The 18,192-nt window shown below is 40.6% G+C and overlaps 1 protein-coding gene across 4 annotated transcripts in view; it reads right to left on the bottom strand.

The window, feature by feature from the left end:
• LOC121654077 (arrestin red cell) overlaps positions 1–16,116 on the bottom strand; it is a 33,113-nt gene extending 16,997 nt beyond the window's left edge. For 2 of the 4 annotated variants that reach the window (XM_042007949.1, XM_042007950.1), the window contains exon 1: positions 15,879–16,114. In XM_042007949.1, coding sequence (XP_041863883.1) covers positions 15,879–15,901 — 23 coding nt within the window. In that variant the 5' untranslated portion in view covers positions 15,902–16,114. Of the gene's footprint in view, positions 1–15,878 lie in introns of all 4 variants that reach the window. The other 2 variants (XM_042007948.1, XM_042007947.1) reach the window with 2 other exon arrangements.
• Between the last annotated feature and the right edge of the window lie 2,076 nt (positions 16,117–18,192).

The raw sequence follows: 18,192 nt of genomic DNA, 5'->3' as shown, positions 1-18,192 counted from the left end.
AAAGATCATAATTCAAATAAATAATATTTTACATAAATTCCAGGTGCATTTGCAAGAAAAAGTAAAAAAAAAAAAAATTTTTCACAAAAGCTGCTGCAGAAATCCCACATAGTGAAATCCAGGAGGGACGCCACGGGACGCTCATGAAGTCTCAGTGAGCTGTCCATTAAAACCTGAGTTCAGGGTAATCACGTGTAAACTGGATGGATGTAAGAGTGAACAGGAAGCATGAAGAAACAGCAACCAGTGGGGCTGTGTGGAAGAAGATAATGATCAGATCAGTTAAACATTTCTACTGAGAGCATCCGTCAGGTTTTACATTCAAACGTGGAGGTTGGTTCAACTTGAACTTCCAGTTTAAGATGTAGAAAGTTCATGTTGTATTTAAACCGTCAGCTTCAGCTCCTCCATGTTGCTGTACAGAGATACAAAGTCTAAATGACCTCAGAACAACAAAACCTCCTGCAGCTGGACGTGAGGGTCAGAGAGATGACCAGGAGGGTTGTTTCAGCTGTACCATCAAACCGCCACCACAACAACCAAAGTCACAAACGCGATGTGTCACCTCGCCGCGTCCGGGTTGAAGCTGCAGCACTTATAATGAGAGGTTGAGGAAAACCTCGGCGTGCCAAGCTGCTGCCATCACTGCTCAACCCGACCGTATTTTTAGATCGTTTCAAAGCTGCAACTCAGACTGATTTACAGGCTTTATTACTGCCGGGTGCTTCCAGCTGCAGACACCACGCTAAAGAAGAAGAAGAACGCAGCGTGAAGCAGCTGCAGTGCTGCGTTAATATCAGCTGCATGCAGAGCTCCTGCAGGAGCTTCTGCTCCAGTCGTTTTTAATCCCCATCCCATCTGCCAGAGGTGGAGAAATGGAACATTTTGTTTAGTCTGAACGGTAGGAAGACAAGATTTATTCCCAAACAGACAGAGAAGGACTCGGATCATGAAACCAGCTGCAGATTTATTTATCAGAAATTAATCAGCTGTTGGACATAAACAAAAATGAATCATAACGCTGAACTTTACTGAGGAGCAGCAGATGAGATGTAGACAGATGATGGAAACGGAGCTCAGCTGTGCTCACAAAGACCAGATTCTGGTGGAAGTCCTGTTCATTCCCCTAGAAATAACTTGTTAAATCTGTAACATGTTTTCTTTTCTCAGATTTCAATCATCAGTCGGATAAATATCACCAGACACGAGTCCACGACAGAACAAGCTGTTTGGTGCTGAAAGAAGTTTTCATGCGTTTTCTTCTATACTGTATTCACAACTTTTTAAATGAAAAATAAATATTTAGGAAATGCTTTTATATGTAAAAAAAAAGTATTTTACATGCAAATTATATATATATATCATAATGCAGAATTCATATATCATCATCTCACCAACCGTCTCCATGGTGATATTTTCTGTCCTAAAACCAGCAGATGTGACGACTGAAGTTAAACAGCCAACATTGATGAAGAAACTCTGATAAAACTGGTGATCTGGATAAAACAGCTTTTTCCTTTTATCAGGGAAGTGTGAGTGTTTGTGCAGCAGAGATAAAAGTCCTGCAGCAGCATCACCCAAAGTAAACACCTGCTGATGAAATACATCGCCGGCTGCTTGTCTGACTTTTGAGCCAAGTTTAGTAATAACTAATAAAAATATCTTACTTTAAACTATTTTGACGTTTTATTTTATATTGTCTTTTTCTTTATGACCTGTGATGTTTATGCCTGTGGCTGCATGTGTGTTAAATACACTTAATAAAATGTTCATAAATCTGAATCAAGGTTAAACTTGTCTTAAAAAGAATAACTGAGTCAAACAGATTTGGGTTTTATTGTCACTTTGTGCAACTTGTAAATGTTTCCCCCTTCTTCCCTCTTCCCCTGAAGCCATCTTCATTTACGCGTTACACTCCAGAACCGCCTCCATTATAACAATTCAAACAGAACAAACCTGTTCTGGAGCTCAGGAGGAAGAGCAGTCATCTACCAACCGGAAAGCCGGTGGATCGACTCCCTGACTATATGCACAAGACACTGAACCCCACTGAACGCCTACCGGTGCGTCTATCGAGGTATGAGTATGTGTTTTAGGAGAAAAGTATGTAACAACAGAAGTCCCTTCTTTGTGTGTGTGTGTGTGTGTGTGTGTGTGAAAGTAACATGTAGTGTAAAATTGCTTTGAGTGGTCAACATGAGTAGAAAAGTGTTTTAAGTACAGTCCATCTACCGAAATATCTGTCATGTGAACACACACAACAGTGCTTTACTTCAGTGAGACGATGAACTGAACACCATCACCACCAGTTTCCAGGAAACACAGTGAAACCAGTTCAAAGCTCCGTCCCGTCAGCAGAGGTGACTCACATCAGGTTTCTGCACCTTTGCCCCAAACAGACGACTCTAGTTGTTTCAGTCTCATCGAGTCTCGACTTGTTTCCTACAGCTTTGCTGGTTAGATTTAAGTATCTGACATTTCCTCTACCACCACGTTCAAACACAACTCTGACGTAATTCTTTAACCCTTCAACACCAAGCCTTTTTTTTTTTTGGCCATGTTTGGTCCACCTGTATTTGTTTTTTTCCCCCACTATAAACCAGTCTATTCCAGCCATAGAGGAGCATTATTGTTCTTCTTTTCACACACACATTGAACTTTCTGCTCACTGGTTGATGTTTGGCTGCTCCTGATTGGATGTTACCGTCAATCTAAGCTCTCTGATTGGTGGAAAGTCTGACAGGAAGTGGCGTCATCATCATGTCCAGGTCTAAATAGAGGTTTCTTAGCAACATTGTAGTGATAGTGATCTTTTCATGATGAAATGTGATAAATAATGCTGTTATCATGGCTCATTTCAGGGCTCCAAACTGCGACCAAATGGTTGCATTTTGCGACTAAAATGTGACACAGTGCGAGTGAATATTTCATCTACTCGCACAATGGCGACTAAAACATTTGCGGGTCTTTTTCTTGTAGTTATAACTGAATTTGTTTTGTCGCTAACAAACTTCTGCTCCCTCTTCAGCCCAGAAGTTACAGTAATGCACAAATTAGCTGCTGGTTTGCCGACTCAAACTAACTAAGAAAACAAACACCAACGAAGAAGACGACAGCCAATGTGCACGCGAGCGGGGACGAACGACCACTGTGATTGGCTTATGTGTGGAAAGAGGCGGGTCTTGGGGGAATTTATTATTCCTCAGTGTTGCCAACTAAGCGACTAGCGACAAATCTTGCGATTTTTTCTGGTATTATTGGAGACTTTTGAAAACTGACGTGAATGAACGTAGGTTATTCTTCCCAATGAGGAGCGGGGGCTGTGCAGACCCCTCCCCCGTCTAAAAGCACTCCTACAGCAGCTCACAGCTGCATTCAGAGCAGACGATGTTCACCTCCGTTTCATGACCAGGCTGAAAATGAAACGTACAAAGCTGCTGCTGGATCATCCTGCGCTGGCTTACTGTCAGAGTAATGTCTATTAATGAAGTGTGTGGGCAAAAAAATATTTTAAAAGTTAGGTGTTGTGACATGCTCCAGACTCCCAATTAAAAAAGAAAATACTCTTAAAAAAACTGAACTTAAAAATAAAGAAAATATTGACAATTATTTTATTTTATTTATTATTTTTATTTATGCTGTTCTAAACATTTTAGGTTGTCTTTTTTGTTTTTTTTTTAAATCAATTTTTGCATTTCCTACTTCCCACTATGGCAGCATCCATTACAACTATATATACCAGGCTGATTATGCTAATTAGTGACTTTTAGGACAGCCTATAGCTGCTGTTCTTACTGAGGAGTTGGGAACAGCGGCTGGAGAGAAGCATCAGTCCCTGAAGCTGTTTATTTCCAGGAACTACATGGACCAGTCATACCATGCCCTGCGGGGGATGATGATGACAAAGTTGCCGTTCTGCTTCAACTACAAAGTGAAAAGAAAATAAAATCATCAAATCTGATTTGATTTGATAAGTTCTATGTCTATTTATTTTGTACTAGTGTGGCCAGTAAGATTTCTTTTTTTTATGTTATGTCAACTGCAAAAAAATGTGAATTGTAAATATTGTAATTTCTGAATTTATTGTTCAAGTATTTATCACTAATACAGTGAAAATTAGAGGAAATGCTATGCAAGGCGATTTCCTGCTTGCGCTCCTAAAAATTAAAGTTAGGGGCCACTGTGCCCCTGGTAAAAGATAGTCTACCACATAGTCTCTGAATAAAACTACATTTAGTGGCTGGATTGTAAACCTCCTGAATGGGATAGAAATGCCTGGAAAACTGTGGTAGATCATCTAAAGGGTAGCTATCCATCACAGTTTACCCCACAGAGCTACGCACTACTGCTACTGATGGTGGAGGAGATAGACCTCAGAGATCTCCTGGAGGTTTAAGGGTTAAATGACATCCAACCTGCAAATCCAAAATATAAAACTAACAAATGAATTACTGACTAATTAAAATTCTTCTCCAGATCATCACTGCCTCTGTTTGTCTAACCGCTGCGATGTTTATCTCTGCAGTAAACCGCCTCCTTCAGATTCCAGCTGGAACGCTCCACCGGCTTCTCCCAAAACGTTCCGGCTGGATAAACGTGCCGCCTGCAGCGGGAAACTGTGCAGAGACGGCAGCTCGGGCAAACAGGTGGAGAGAAGTTGTGTTCCTCATGTGACAGACAACAACACCTGAGCGTGAAGCCATGACATAGCAAAGCAGCTGAGAGCAACTGCAACTTGATTTAACAAGCACTTTAAAAACAACAGGTTGACCAACGTGTTACAACATGCAGCGTAACACTTAAATAAAAACAAATACCACAAGGTACTTTAAGGATTTAAAACACAGTTAAATTAAATAAATTAATTAAAATCCAAATCAAATTGAAATGTCAACATATGCTGTGCCACAGGACATGAACAAATATGTTTAAGAAGAGACTTAAAAACAGAGAGTAGGACTGATTCTCCGTTTCAGACATGAAGACATTTTTGGCCTCAGGAATTTACTGACCGGCTCATGTAGAACTAGAATCACCTTTAAAATAAATCTAATCACTGATCTGCAGCCTTCACAGGCCGAAGTGCAAATATTTTTACTTTTCTTTTTAGGTTAAAGGTTAAAAAATCAGAAATGTGCATTTTCAGTCTGTCTGCAAAGATCTGCTGGTTTCCTGTCACCTCAAACTTTCAGACAAATAAAATAATTAAACACATTTTCTACAAATATCTACTGTCCAGAGAATCTTTTGGGTATTTTATTGTTTCTGCAGCTACAAAAATATTCAAATATTTTGGCATTTATTATTTAACTGAAGCTTTCCAAGTTTCCAGTGGACTTTGAACGCATCATGTTTTCAGACAGTTTGCTCTTTTAAAAACAGTCTCTGAAGCAGCGCTCAAAACGCCACGCACATACATGTGCACATAAAATTTAAGAGGTGCAGGTGCAGCTGTCCAGCATGGAAAAAGCCACTAGCTTTCAGTGTTGCCAGCTATATTTAGCATGTATTCAATCCTCTAGCAAACTTTCTCCAAACAAAGTGACAAATCTAGACTTTTTCAGATGTGAATGGAGACTTTTGGGGACTCTGATGTCATGTCTTTTTCTAAAAGAGCAGCAGTGTTGCTGTAGGCTCCGCCTCCGTCCCAAAGCAGACTGAGGTCCTCGACTGCAGTCCGAAAAAAGTTAATGGTGCAAAGCTGCCGCTGGCTGATCCGCTCTGGCTAACAGTCAGATATTAACGTTTAGTAATGTAAACGGTAGACCAGAGTCTCAATGGGGTCCAAAGTAGAATTTGATTGGGGGGACCACCGACCACCACAGCACCACTGGTACTCAACCATTACTGCTGATCATTTCTTAGACTTTAAATATAACACACCCATTCTTTTACACGTAGTTGGCTTACATCATACCAGTATGGTTTCTAACCTTACTGGAGAAGCAAATTCAGAGAAACCGTCTGATTTAAGAGTGATAACAGAAAACATCAGCTGATGTTTAAAGTAAACAAGTTAACCAGTTGAATTAGCGCAAAGCCTGAAATCTTCCACTAAAAACAGCTGAAAACCTTTTAACTGGCTTCTTACGTTAGTGAACCTCAGAGGTTTTAAGTCCCGTTTCCTCCAAGGGGTCCGGTTTGGTACGTTACGGGTCAGTCCAAAATTTATTTGCATTTCCGCAGGCGAAAACCAGAATATCCAACTTGAACGTCCCACTTTTATGGGACCCTCTGTTAGGGGTTAGGGGTGAAGTCTGGCACACTGCAGTCCACTGATTGGTGAAGAGTCATCACTTCCTGTGCCACAGCAACAACGCCATGTTTAAATATACCGTTGCTTTTTTATGTTGTTTTTTTTCTTCGTTTTGTTTTTTTTAAAGCCACGAGACAAACATTCTCCTCCTTCGTCTCTGGGTCGCCTTCTTCTTCCTTATAATTCAGAGAAGGCATCGCGTTGCTATGACATCACGCTGTTATGTCGCTGACGCATCTATGGCTATCCAGCCAAAACGCCTACCGGGTAAAAGTACAGTTGCTGTGAGAACGCTACAAAGATGAGGTATACCAAACGAAACCGCACGAAAACTGTCCCGTACCGACTGGCCCCGCTGGTGGAAACAGGGCTATAGACCGCTCTGCACATGCTCCGTACGACTGAGGAAGAAACCTACAAGAGAAATCAAGTCAGCCCACGATCACGGTTTTAAATAAAAATTGTCCCCCAGAGACATTCACTTTCCTCTCCCAAATAAAAACGTAACTGATCCTCCATCGTTATTCTTATAGTTTATTTTTAATCAGAAATTATTGCTTTGTTTTTTTTTTTTTAGCAAAACTAGCTGGAAGACTACAAGCTTCACTGGTCTTACAATTCGATTCGATTATCTTGTCAACGATACGATTCACCAAATGTTACATCATCAGTTTCTTTATAACTGCGTTTTTCATTTGCAGAGATCATAAACATGTAAACAATTATTTATTTTCTACTTCGTTATTGAACTTTATTGTTCCATTGTCTGCTGGTTGGAGTGAAGCTCACCGCACGTGACACAAACCACGCATCACTTTATTTTTTTTTTTTTCTTTTACCTAACATTTTTATTTCATATACTGTAAATCTGAATTTGTCATTATCTCGGCTAGAAGCTCATTTTGGGCATGTAGGTGCTTTGTTACAGCGGTGAACAGAATCCACCAAAAACCACTTTATCCTCCTTATTTATGAAGATTCTGACACTTTTCCAGTCTCACATTTAGAGGATCCTGCAGGATGACTCATTTATCACACAATTAACCCCTCAGTCGTCACCAGTGAACTGTAATGGGATTTATTAGTACTCCTATCTGTACTCGGTATGGGCAAGTACTCAAATGTAAGTACTTGTTTTGTAAAATGTAGTATCTGTGCATTCCTAGATATTTCCCACATTTCAATGAAATTCTAATGTTTTCTGTCCTGGTCGGGCTCCCTGTACTGATTTCAGCTGTGTTTACAAGTGAGATGACTCTGAGGAAGATGGTTTACACGAGCAGCTCTGTGGGAGAAGTTACGAGCTGGTTTTTACGCCCGAGTCTCTGCTGAGAAATACCAACATGGATGTACCAGAAAAACAGGTCACCAAGACTCTACATCAGAAAAATACCAGGAGAGTATACTTCATATTGTCTCATCATATTTAGCTTAGTTTTTATTTTTTTAACTTACAGAGAAAACAAAAGCAGGAATGTTTTTGTTAGGAATAAAAATTAACTACACTGGAATATACAAACTTCACAGAACAACTCATGACAATGTCTCCAATAGCGACTGAATCTCGAAGCCAAAACAAACTGATTCATGTTGGAGCAAATGTGACTGATGGTTTTGGCCTGAAAACACAAACTGGGGTCATGATTTGTGTTCATTCAACCAAAAACCTGTTCAGGATTTAAATATAAACAAGAGGCAGACTGCCATGAGTCACGTTCAGCAGGATGTGCAGCTCTTTAGTAGCGTTTTAGTGGTTTAACTCGTGGCCCTGCTCACATTTACTACCCACAAAGTCTGCTAGAAAAATCCCAACACCCCAATATCAACTTTTTCTCATAAATTACTTGAACTAACCCTTACTTGACCTGCTTAAAACTAACTAACATTCAATCATTTTTATAATTCTAACCCTTTAATATTTTTAATTATTGTTTACTATTGACAAAAAAAAACAAACAAAAAAAAATATATAAAAACAATTATTTTCCATATAATAAATATTAGGGGAATGAGTTTCTGATTATTAAAATTCTTGGTCCCATGGCTCCAAAACATTCAGGCTTTCTGCTACATGCAAATGATCGTGGTGCACCGCCACGGCAAAATAAAAGCCAACATACCTTCAGAAGTAAGATTTTTTTTTCACGTTGCAAATTTAACTTATATTAATGGATCCATACACACATACATAAATTCTATATTTGTGTACATTTACAGACCATAATAAGAGTGAAATTGTAACACAGGAAAATGGACACTGCTCTGCAAATAACTTAATTTTGAAAACAAACACTGGACTCTCAACTTCCTGTCCGGGTCTACTGCGGCTCGCTCCAGAGTGCTCGCAAAGAGCTGACAGCCACAGTTTCAAAAAATCCTGGAGGAAAACCCTGATTTAACTGGCAAAAAACCTGAATTTCCTGCATCTGCCTACAAATGGAAACCAGTTGAATCTGCTAGAATCCAGTGAAAAAGGCCTCCCAGATGAAATGCTCACATCAAAGAATGAATGAATTTCAGGCCCTGAAAACAACTGCGGGATTGTGGAAATCGTGCAAAATACAATAAATTCCTGTAAACCTGGCTCTTAAGGCCCGTTTATGCTTGGCGCAGATGGACAGATACACAGAAGACGGATGGACAGTTTCATCCGGGAGCAGTGCTGAGCAGAATAGCTGAGATGCGACCAGCGAAAGACACAAACCAGAGAAGAAGAGGATCGGGAAGGGAACAAAAAAGCAGAAGAAGAATGAAGACGAGGACAACTGTAGAAATTGCACAAGGTTTTGAATGAAGACTGTATGTGAGTGTTTAGGGTGTGTTGGGCTGATGGAAACAACGTTATAGCAACGCATCACTGCCACCAAACGGTGTCTGAAAAGGACGTAAAGTCTGAACTCAGCACTGCCCCCTAGCGGAGGAACGGACTTAACATCCATGGCAATGAAAAACACACATGGAAGTTCGAGGACGGCGATGTATGACAACATTTGAAATGGACGTCACTATTTACGTACGCGAGGGGGGGGGGGGGGCATTGGGCTGTTATAGTGCAGGAAATTGCTGCACACAATCACAGCGGTGTGATGGGGATGAGCAAGATGATGGGGATGAGCAAGAAAGATAGAAAAACAATTCAGAAATTCACTGAAGACAAACCTCACCAGTCTGATGCTCATTTCAGAGCCTGATCCTTCCACGACCAGCTTGTTTTTACTGGAACTCAAATGCAAAAATATTAAGTAGGAGACAAAGGACACAATAGAGCATGGAGGGATATGACTTATTACTCTGATGCAGCTGAAAGTGTCAACAAATTACAGCAATGAATATAGCTTTTATACCACGCCAGTAAAGACGGATGTGAGCAGGTTTAGAGCCTGGAGATGAGACAAGAGACAGCTGAGATGACGACACAAAAAGGAGAAAGAGACTACAAATTAAAGCTGCATATTAATCTGAGCTATGAGGAGGATGCTGCAAGACCCGTAGGAAAGCTCTACGGGTCTTGTAGACCCCCCCAAAAGTGTATAAATGCCCCCCATGTGAAGCATGTACGGGGGAATGTTCAATATCTTTAAGCAGGCCTGTCAATGTTTAAGTAATTTATGGGGAAAAAAAGGGGAAAAAAAGTGTATTATTATTATTATTTTCAAGCAGTTTTTTTTATGGACGGACATTTTTGGCCACAAAGGTCACCAAAGGCTACAGAAGGCATCAACATGTAAGAGGAAAAAAGGTTGTTTTAAAAAGAATGACTAATTTTACTCTGGGTGGAAAAATGGAAATTCAAATGTCACACTGGGACCGTAAACCCTCCAGATCTTACAGCTAGCGGCATGGATTCTTGCAAAAACTCAGAGACTCTTGGAGTTTTCAGAGAAACTAAATCTAGAGTTTGATTCAAGCACGGAAAGGTCAGACCTTAGAAAGCCGGAAAAGATCTGATCTGGGACCGATTAACTGGGATCAGACTGAAGTGGAATCACAAGAAACCTGGAAAAGTTTGGAAAGGTTCATATTCACCTGGAAAAAACCATACTGACAAACCAAAGCAGGAAGTAAGCAGCAGCAGGAAGAAAAACATCCAAAACAGACGACAAGCCGAAATAAAAACCCAACATTTCAGTTTAATAAAAAGCAAGTGTCACGCTGTGACGCTCACTTCCTGTTCACAGGGGTGAACTTCCTCATGATGACTGGACAGCTTCTCCTCCACACTTCCTCTGCAGCTCACCGTCGCCCACGAACACCCCTCTACTTTCCTCTCCCATCATCAACCCTAAAACACATCATCACCATTTGGAAAAACAGAAGAAAAGAAGAAGTGCGGAAAACAGCCGCGTCCAAATAAACCGGAGTCTGATGAGCCAATCAGGAACCCAACATGAATCTACTGGCTGCTTTCTGGTCACATGATCCTGAAGTTCATATCACAGCAGAAACACCTGCAACTGTTTCATTATTGATCCGTCTCAGACAGATAAAATTTCCTCTGACCAACTCAGTTATTAATAATAACTATTTAAACAGGTTCAGGCCCTTCCAGTTTGACTGATGGCAGATTATTCCCTAATGAAAAACTTCTTTACACAATCAGCAGCTAAACCTGTCCAGGAGAGAACCCTGCAGAGTTTCATCCTAAAGTAGGGCTGGGTGGCATGGCCTAAAAATAAAATCTCCGATTTTTTATAACCAAATCCGATTTTAATAGATTTTTTTCTTTTCTTTTACAAAACATAAACTTATTAAAACATTTGTTTATACTGACGAATGCCAGCAAAAATAAAGCATATAATGTCATAGGTTTTCCACCATATAAACGACTTCATATCTTACATAGAAATATATCGTACAGGATCCACTGCAGAAATAATTCCCCTGATGAAGGTTGTCTCCTAACGAGGGTTTGTGGGTTAAGTTGACTTCTGCATCTCGTAGAGAGCAGCATTTCTCACTGCAGTTATACACACAGCTAAATCCCAGCCATGAGTGAAGGGTCACCTTACTGAAAATCTGTCAGACAAACACCGTTCTGGTGTGGAGGGAGGACTAAGTCTGCTGCTAACTATGGAAAAAAAATCCAGATTTTCATAAAAATTAATCTCCAGAAATGGAAAATTCGATTTATCTATTTTATCGAGTAATCGCCCAGCCCTATCCTAAAGTCTTCTATTACAACTTGTTTTAATGAGCAAACTGCACAAAAACTGCAAACAATAAATCTTGTATTTGTGAGAAATGTAAATTTATATATTAGTACATCATCAGCTGTAGTTTACATCTTCAAAGGATTTTATTTTCAATGCAAAGCCAACGTCAACCCTTACATAAGATTAAGATTTTTCTCCCATTTCTGTGCAGTTTCATCATAAAAATTACATGCAAAAGAAAATGCAAGCAAATAAACATTTATATCATTTTTACAACTGTAGTTCTGAAATAGGCCCTTGCAACCATCGCTACTGGAAAAACATGGAGCATGGCACGAATCCCTGATAAATGACAACTCTGCCATCCACTATATCTAGTTTTGATGAGCACAAAACAAAAGAAACTTGTATTGCTGAGAAATGTATTTTTAATAATGTATTATAACATTATCAATGTAGCTTTTACATTTTTTTTATTCTAAGCCAATAATGGAATAATTCATTATTAATAGTAAGATATTACATTCATGGCTCAAAGATTGGATTACCTTATTGGCAGGAGTTATGTTATTGGGTTTAATACAATGCTATTACTACTATGTTGGTAATTTTGATCTGGAAATGATGAAGCCACTTCCTGTCAAACCTTCCACCAATCAGAGAGCTTAGATTGACGGTAACGTCCAATCAGGAGCAGCCAAAGATCAACCAGTGAGCAGAAAGTTCTATGTGTGTCTGAAAAGAAGAAAAATAATGCTCCTCTATGGCTGGAATAAAGCCAAGAAGACGTTTCTGATGCACGATGGTGCCACTAAGCAGCTGAGCTGGAGGATACAGGGCTCCAAACTAACTTTTATTAAGAGGAGCACGGTGGCCCCTGACTTAAATTTTTAAGAACGCAAGCAGAAAATTGAAAAACTGAAATTGCCTTGCATAGCAAAAACATTTCCTCTCATTTCACTGTATTAGTGATAAATACTTGAACAATAAATTCAGAAATTACAATGTTTACAGTTCACTTTTTTTGTGCACCAGTTAACATGACATAAAAAGAACATCTTACTGGTCGCACTAACACAAAACAAGTAGACAAAGAACTGGTCAAATCAAATCAAATTTGATGATTTGATATTTATTTTGTAGTCGAAGCAGAACGGCAACTTTGTCACCATCATCCCCCGCAGGGCATGGTATGACTGGTCCGTGTAGTTCCTGGTAATAAACAGCTTCAGGGGCTGATGCTCCTCTCCAGCTACTGTTCCCACTCCTCAGTAAGAACAGCAGCTATTGGCTGTCCTAAAAGTCGCTAATTAGCATAATCAGCCTGGTACATATAGTTGTAATGGATGCTGCCATAAAGAGGGATGTAGTGGGGAAAGGCAAAAATTGATACCTAAAAATATTTATAAAATAAAATAAAAAAATTAAAATTGTATTTATATGATTAAAGTAAACAGGCAAACCAAAAGAAATGTAAAACATGGTTTGGAGCTTTAAGGGTTAACACATGAACGTGTTCAAACATGACTGAGGCTGAAAATCTGTTTTCTACCTATAAATTCAATAAACGGTGAGTTCATCAAGCAACTGCTTTAAGAACTTAAAGAAGTTTATTAACTATTACAGCCAATAAACTTCAGTTAATCTTTTTCTAAAAGCAAAACAAGGAGCTAAAGAGGAGCTAAAAGGCAAAAGACATCTCAGAGTGCCAGACGTGAGTTCCTGCAGTGGAAACAGACTTCAGATAAACTCAAACTTTCCAGTGTTCCTGCTGATGAGCAAACACCAACTCCTCAGATTAACAGCAGTCCCTCCGTCGCTGCCGCTTCAAATACGGCCGTCAGCGTTTGCGTGACGGACCTTCTCCTCCCTGCTGCCCACCAGTTTCCTAACAGGAAGGAGCTGGGCAGGAAGCTGAGGCAGGAGCTGGAACGGCTAACTGTTCACACCAGGAATGTCAGACTCCTGATAAGAGATTTCAATCCAGCATTCAGTCACAGAAAAATCAAACAGATGCTGCTTACTCTAAAAATAGCTGATGAATAGCAGCCTGAAGCCAAGAGTCAGCACTTTAAACTTCTAATCATCATTTTAACTGTGGCAGAGTTCAGCAGTATGGCTGCAGCGATCCGGTCAAAGTGCAGGTGAGATACACCTCCTCAGCTGGCTCTGGTGCACCACCAGACTCGCTCACGGGTCTGGATACACGGTCCCCGATGAGCCGTCACACAGAAAGTGGAAGTCAGTTCAGGTGTTCCAGAAGCAGCAGCTACAGAGCATCCGCCGTCAGGGCTAATGACTTTCTGACTCATCATCTTCCACCAAAACCTCTGACTGCTGGGTCCAGTTCCTCACCCTCCAAAAAGTAAAATGAAAAGGTGAATTTTGCTCAGTGGGATCAGACGTTTCAAGTAGATTTTTTTATTGTTTTTTTTTTTTTTTGTATATTTGCAGCATCAGAGAATCTGAGCTGTTTCTGTTCTTGATTCTCGGTTCGTCAAAGCCTCCATCGTCATGATGCTCTGTCTGGACTTCACACATCTTCTCTCAAACAACTGAAGAGCTTTTTTCTGGTTTATGTTAAACTTACTTCCTCTTCATTTGTCTTTATTTGCATGCGTGTTGACTTGTCGGTGCTGCGACTATTTCCCCACTGGAATTACAAAGCTATCTTATCGCCAACCATCAAACCTAATCTCAACTGTTCCTGTTTAATAATCCCAGGTTTTCCTGTAAAGGCCGACCAGCCATCGTTGTCTTAACAATTCAGGGTCAAATTCATTTTTTGCAAACATATTGGAAAGCCGGACCTCTATGATGAGTTCTGGACCATCTGATGATCCTCTGAGTCTCATCAGAAAAGGGGAAATCTACAAACATGACCAAAGCTAAACCCAACCAACAGTCTGCACCAGGCATGATGGGAACAGAGCTTCCACCACTGATGCCGTTTAGCCTCAAAACTTTGGTTTTCTTTACATTTTCACCAGAAAAGGCTCCAACTGTCACTATTAAACGCTGCAGCAAACATATGCAGGAGGTAGTTTGCAGAGTTTAGGCTCAATCAGAAGCTGAACCCACTTCTGTGGCTTCTTCCTGGTCTACTTTTAGAGCAGAGTAGGAAGAAATCTGACGGTCTGTTGGGAAGTCACTGATCAGTCCAACAGGGTGTCTGGTAAACTGAGTTTTCAGATTTCTCCAAATTAAAAGATGTCAAGTGAAGGGTCCACCACTTCCTATGAGAAAGCAGTTTGGAGCCATCTCATAAAGATCATTCAAGATTTTCTTCCAACCATGTCTTTCTCCAAGGTGACGGCTCACCACCGTCGATCCGGGTGTTAAACAGAGTCCAACACCTGGAACAGCGTTTCAACAGCCACAATCTTCTCTCTCATTTTCAGCTGTTTTATTGTTAATGGCACTTGTTTAAGATTGATTTCCTTGAAAGGCCAAACAGAGATGAGCCATGTCTGCAAGGTCTGAGCACATTTTTAAAGAACGCACTGCTTTAATGCAATTTTCAGTCATTTAAACTCAGCCTGAAAGCCTGATCTGTAATCCTCAGACCATCAGAGCAAACTCACAGCAGAAACAGCAGAACAGCACACACACACGGCACGTAAACACAAAAAGGGGACATCCGAAGCCTCCATGAAACCTCTCAATGTATGCAGTGAAAACAGACCAAACAAGATGCGTTTCCTCTGTTCACCTGCTCATTTTCCAAACAAAAGCTTCAAATATCGTGAAATGCATTGGTAGAAATCTTCAAATATACATGTAAAGATAATTAGCACGACCCCGCAGAAGCCACATAACAGGAATTAGCATCTTTCTGGAAGCTGACAAACCTAAATAGCGGAAACGTTTTAACTGCAGACGCTCCGTTGGTGCTCAACGATAAATAACAAGACTTTAAGTGGTTTAAACCCCCGTTAAACCCAATCGTTGATTACGGGGTTCCATGTGTCGATGCCGCCCACTAACGTTCATGTTCCAGTCGTGTTTTGTTGGAAAAGCACCGTGGGAATTCCTTCTCACAACACTGAAGCCTAGTGTGAACAAGGGCGAGACGCCCGGTTTAAATAGCCAGTGTGTAATTATATGAGCTGCTTATTTTTCATGTGAATGTTTAGTTAGTAGTTCACTGATATTTGACAGATTTTAAAGCGGAGGCTGGAGCTCCGTACTGTCCGCTGGAGTCGTTCCGCGGTTAGCTAACCCCACCCTGCTCTGCTAACTTCGCCTACAGCAAACGAGGTCATTGTCCTGAGGGGTAGTATAAGCGTGAACCGGGGATGTAGGTGTTCGTTTATGTCTGGTTCGCGTTACCCCTCTCGCAAAGTGAGCAAATCTCTGCAGCACAGCCTGGGAAAGCCTCCCCCGCCCGGCCCATCACCACCGTTGCTAACGTTAGCAAAGTGCGTTAGAACCAATGCTAACTAGCTGTTAGCCGCTAACCGTCCTACCTGGTGCCCGCCTTGTCCCCCATCTCCTCGGCAGGCGGATGGCAAGAAGATCCCAACAAAATGAGGCCGGACTCGGTGGTGTCTTGGCTTTAAAAAAAATAGAAGCAGTATCTGTTCAGGCAGCTCCGCTCACCCGTCCATCCACATCGGCGCACTGATAACTAGTTAGTATGCTAATTTAATTTAGCGCCGCCTCGGCTCCTCTGGCTTCCGCAAAGGCAAGATCTCTCCCTCTCTGCCTGAGTGTGCGCGCGGGTTGCTAGCTTTGTGAGGACCTGCTGCAGTTTTTAACCACGGTAGAGGGGGCATTTCAAACTGTTTTCGATGATTTGAAACTATTTGCAAGGGTTAACGCTGGGTGTTAGAGTTTCAACTAAATTTTGTTTAATATAGGACGAGGTGACGCGAAAATAAATCTGTCAACAGGGGTCCTCAGAAACATATAAAGAAAAGTGTGTGTGTTTTACAGCGACTGCAGATTGCGCAACTCAGAGTCTCCAACATGACAACACGACGGGTTAAAAAGACAGATTCATCTTATTCTTCTTTGATGAAGAGGGGCGCAGTGGATCGCACCACCCTGTCTCCTGCAACCCTTCCCAACAAATCATACTGGTTTAGTCTTTTTCTAACTGGATTGTTGTGACCTCTAACATGCTAACTGAAGCCTGGGGAGTCTGAGATGTAGCTCTGGGGTTGAGGGGTCCAGAGATAATTTTTTTTTTTCTTGTGAATAATCTTTCTCTGTGCAGAATGATGGACTCCACATAGATATATAGACAAATACTTTATTGATCCTGAATAAAATCTGGGAACTTGGTAGCACTTACATAAAAAAAAAAAAACACCAATAAAAATGTAAAATTTGATCTTATAACTTCCCCAGATGGATGGGCAGTAACAGTTCCGTCTATAAGATCAATGCTGACGTATTTCCTCCATGACATGTTAACACAGACTGATCCATCCCCGCTGTGTGAAGGAGAGGTACCACAGGTCTTTTTGTCCTGCTGCTGGGCACACTTTACAATGAACACATGGAAACTGTCTTTACATGTTTATGTACATGTTTATATACTGTACATACTCAACCTGTCAGGCCATAGTCTGTACATATTATTTATAATGTGTGTGTGTTCTTGTTTGACATCACCTGTGTGCTTCTGCTTACTGCACTGTACTGTTGCAACAAAGCAGTTTTCCCACTGAGGGACTAATAAAAGTTTTCTTATTCTTAACACACCTGAATGCTGCAGAGTATATGGAGCTACAATAGGGACAAAAGTTTAATAACCTCTAACTCCATATTTGAAGCTGTAACAACTACAGGTACGAATCAAATCCACAAGGAATAATTCTGTAAATCTGAAAATTTGAGTCTATAAAACTTTTGTCCAGTTGGTTTGGGATTACAGAAACCTGACTGTTTTTGGAAATAAAATATGGAACAAATATTTTGTACTTGTAAAACAGATTTATATTTCCAACATTGCACTTAACTTTCCTGATTTTAATGAATCCAGCAATGTTGCATTTATAAAGCTGCGTAGAAGCAGCGGCAGCTCGTCAATGTTCCGATACGTGGAGTTAAGGTATCTGCTGATACCGAGTACCCATCCGATACCCCTGCTATTTTTATTAAGAGGTGTATTAAATGTATTATTTAAATAAATTATATTTACTATAGACTTCCTGTGACTGTGTGGTGGGTTTGGCAGGAAACAAAGAATTTTTATTCCGTTTCCGGGGTATCGGATGGTGTTTAGGCAGAAATACTCACAGACACCGATCCCTTTACTTTAGCTCAGTATTTCCAATACTAGTATCAGTACTGGCCTAACTCTGCTTGTTAAAACCAGCCACTGGGGAGTCGCCCCATAAGAAGGCCAGCTCCTTTATGTTTAAAGGAGAACCCATAACATCATAGAATTTTTGTAACAGCTATTAGAAAGAAAAAAAAGTGGTTTAATGTGACTTGATGGGGCTTTTTTGCCTATAAAGTGAGAACAACAGTGACATTAATCGAACTGCCATTTAAAGGGGTTAACTTGGAATTGCACTTTTTGGTGTGTGTGTGTGTGTTTTTTCTTCAGCATATGAGCCAAATTAATGAGTAAAAACGTTTCTTCAACATTTGGGCTGCAGCTTCTACTCTGATTAGATCTGTCTTTTCATTCATTTCCTGCTTTATCTGACAGACTGCAGCATGTTTGTTAGCTTGATGTGAAAAAAACACTAGTTAGTGAGGCTAGAGATAAATGAGCAGTAGTGATGTGCCAGGCGCGAAAGAGTCGGCTCTGAGAGGCAATGCTTG

The sequence above is a fragment of the Melanotaenia boesemani genome, chromosome 15 (assembly GCF_017639745.1).
Source record: "Melanotaenia boesemani isolate fMelBoe1 chromosome 15, fMelBoe1.pri, whole genome shotgun sequence".
Lineage (NCBI taxonomy): Eukaryota > Metazoa > Chordata > Actinopteri > Atheriniformes > Melanotaeniidae > Melanotaenia > Melanotaenia boesemani.
Note: the sequence above shows the minus strand (reverse complement) of the source record. Positions and strands in the feature narration are given on the sequence as shown.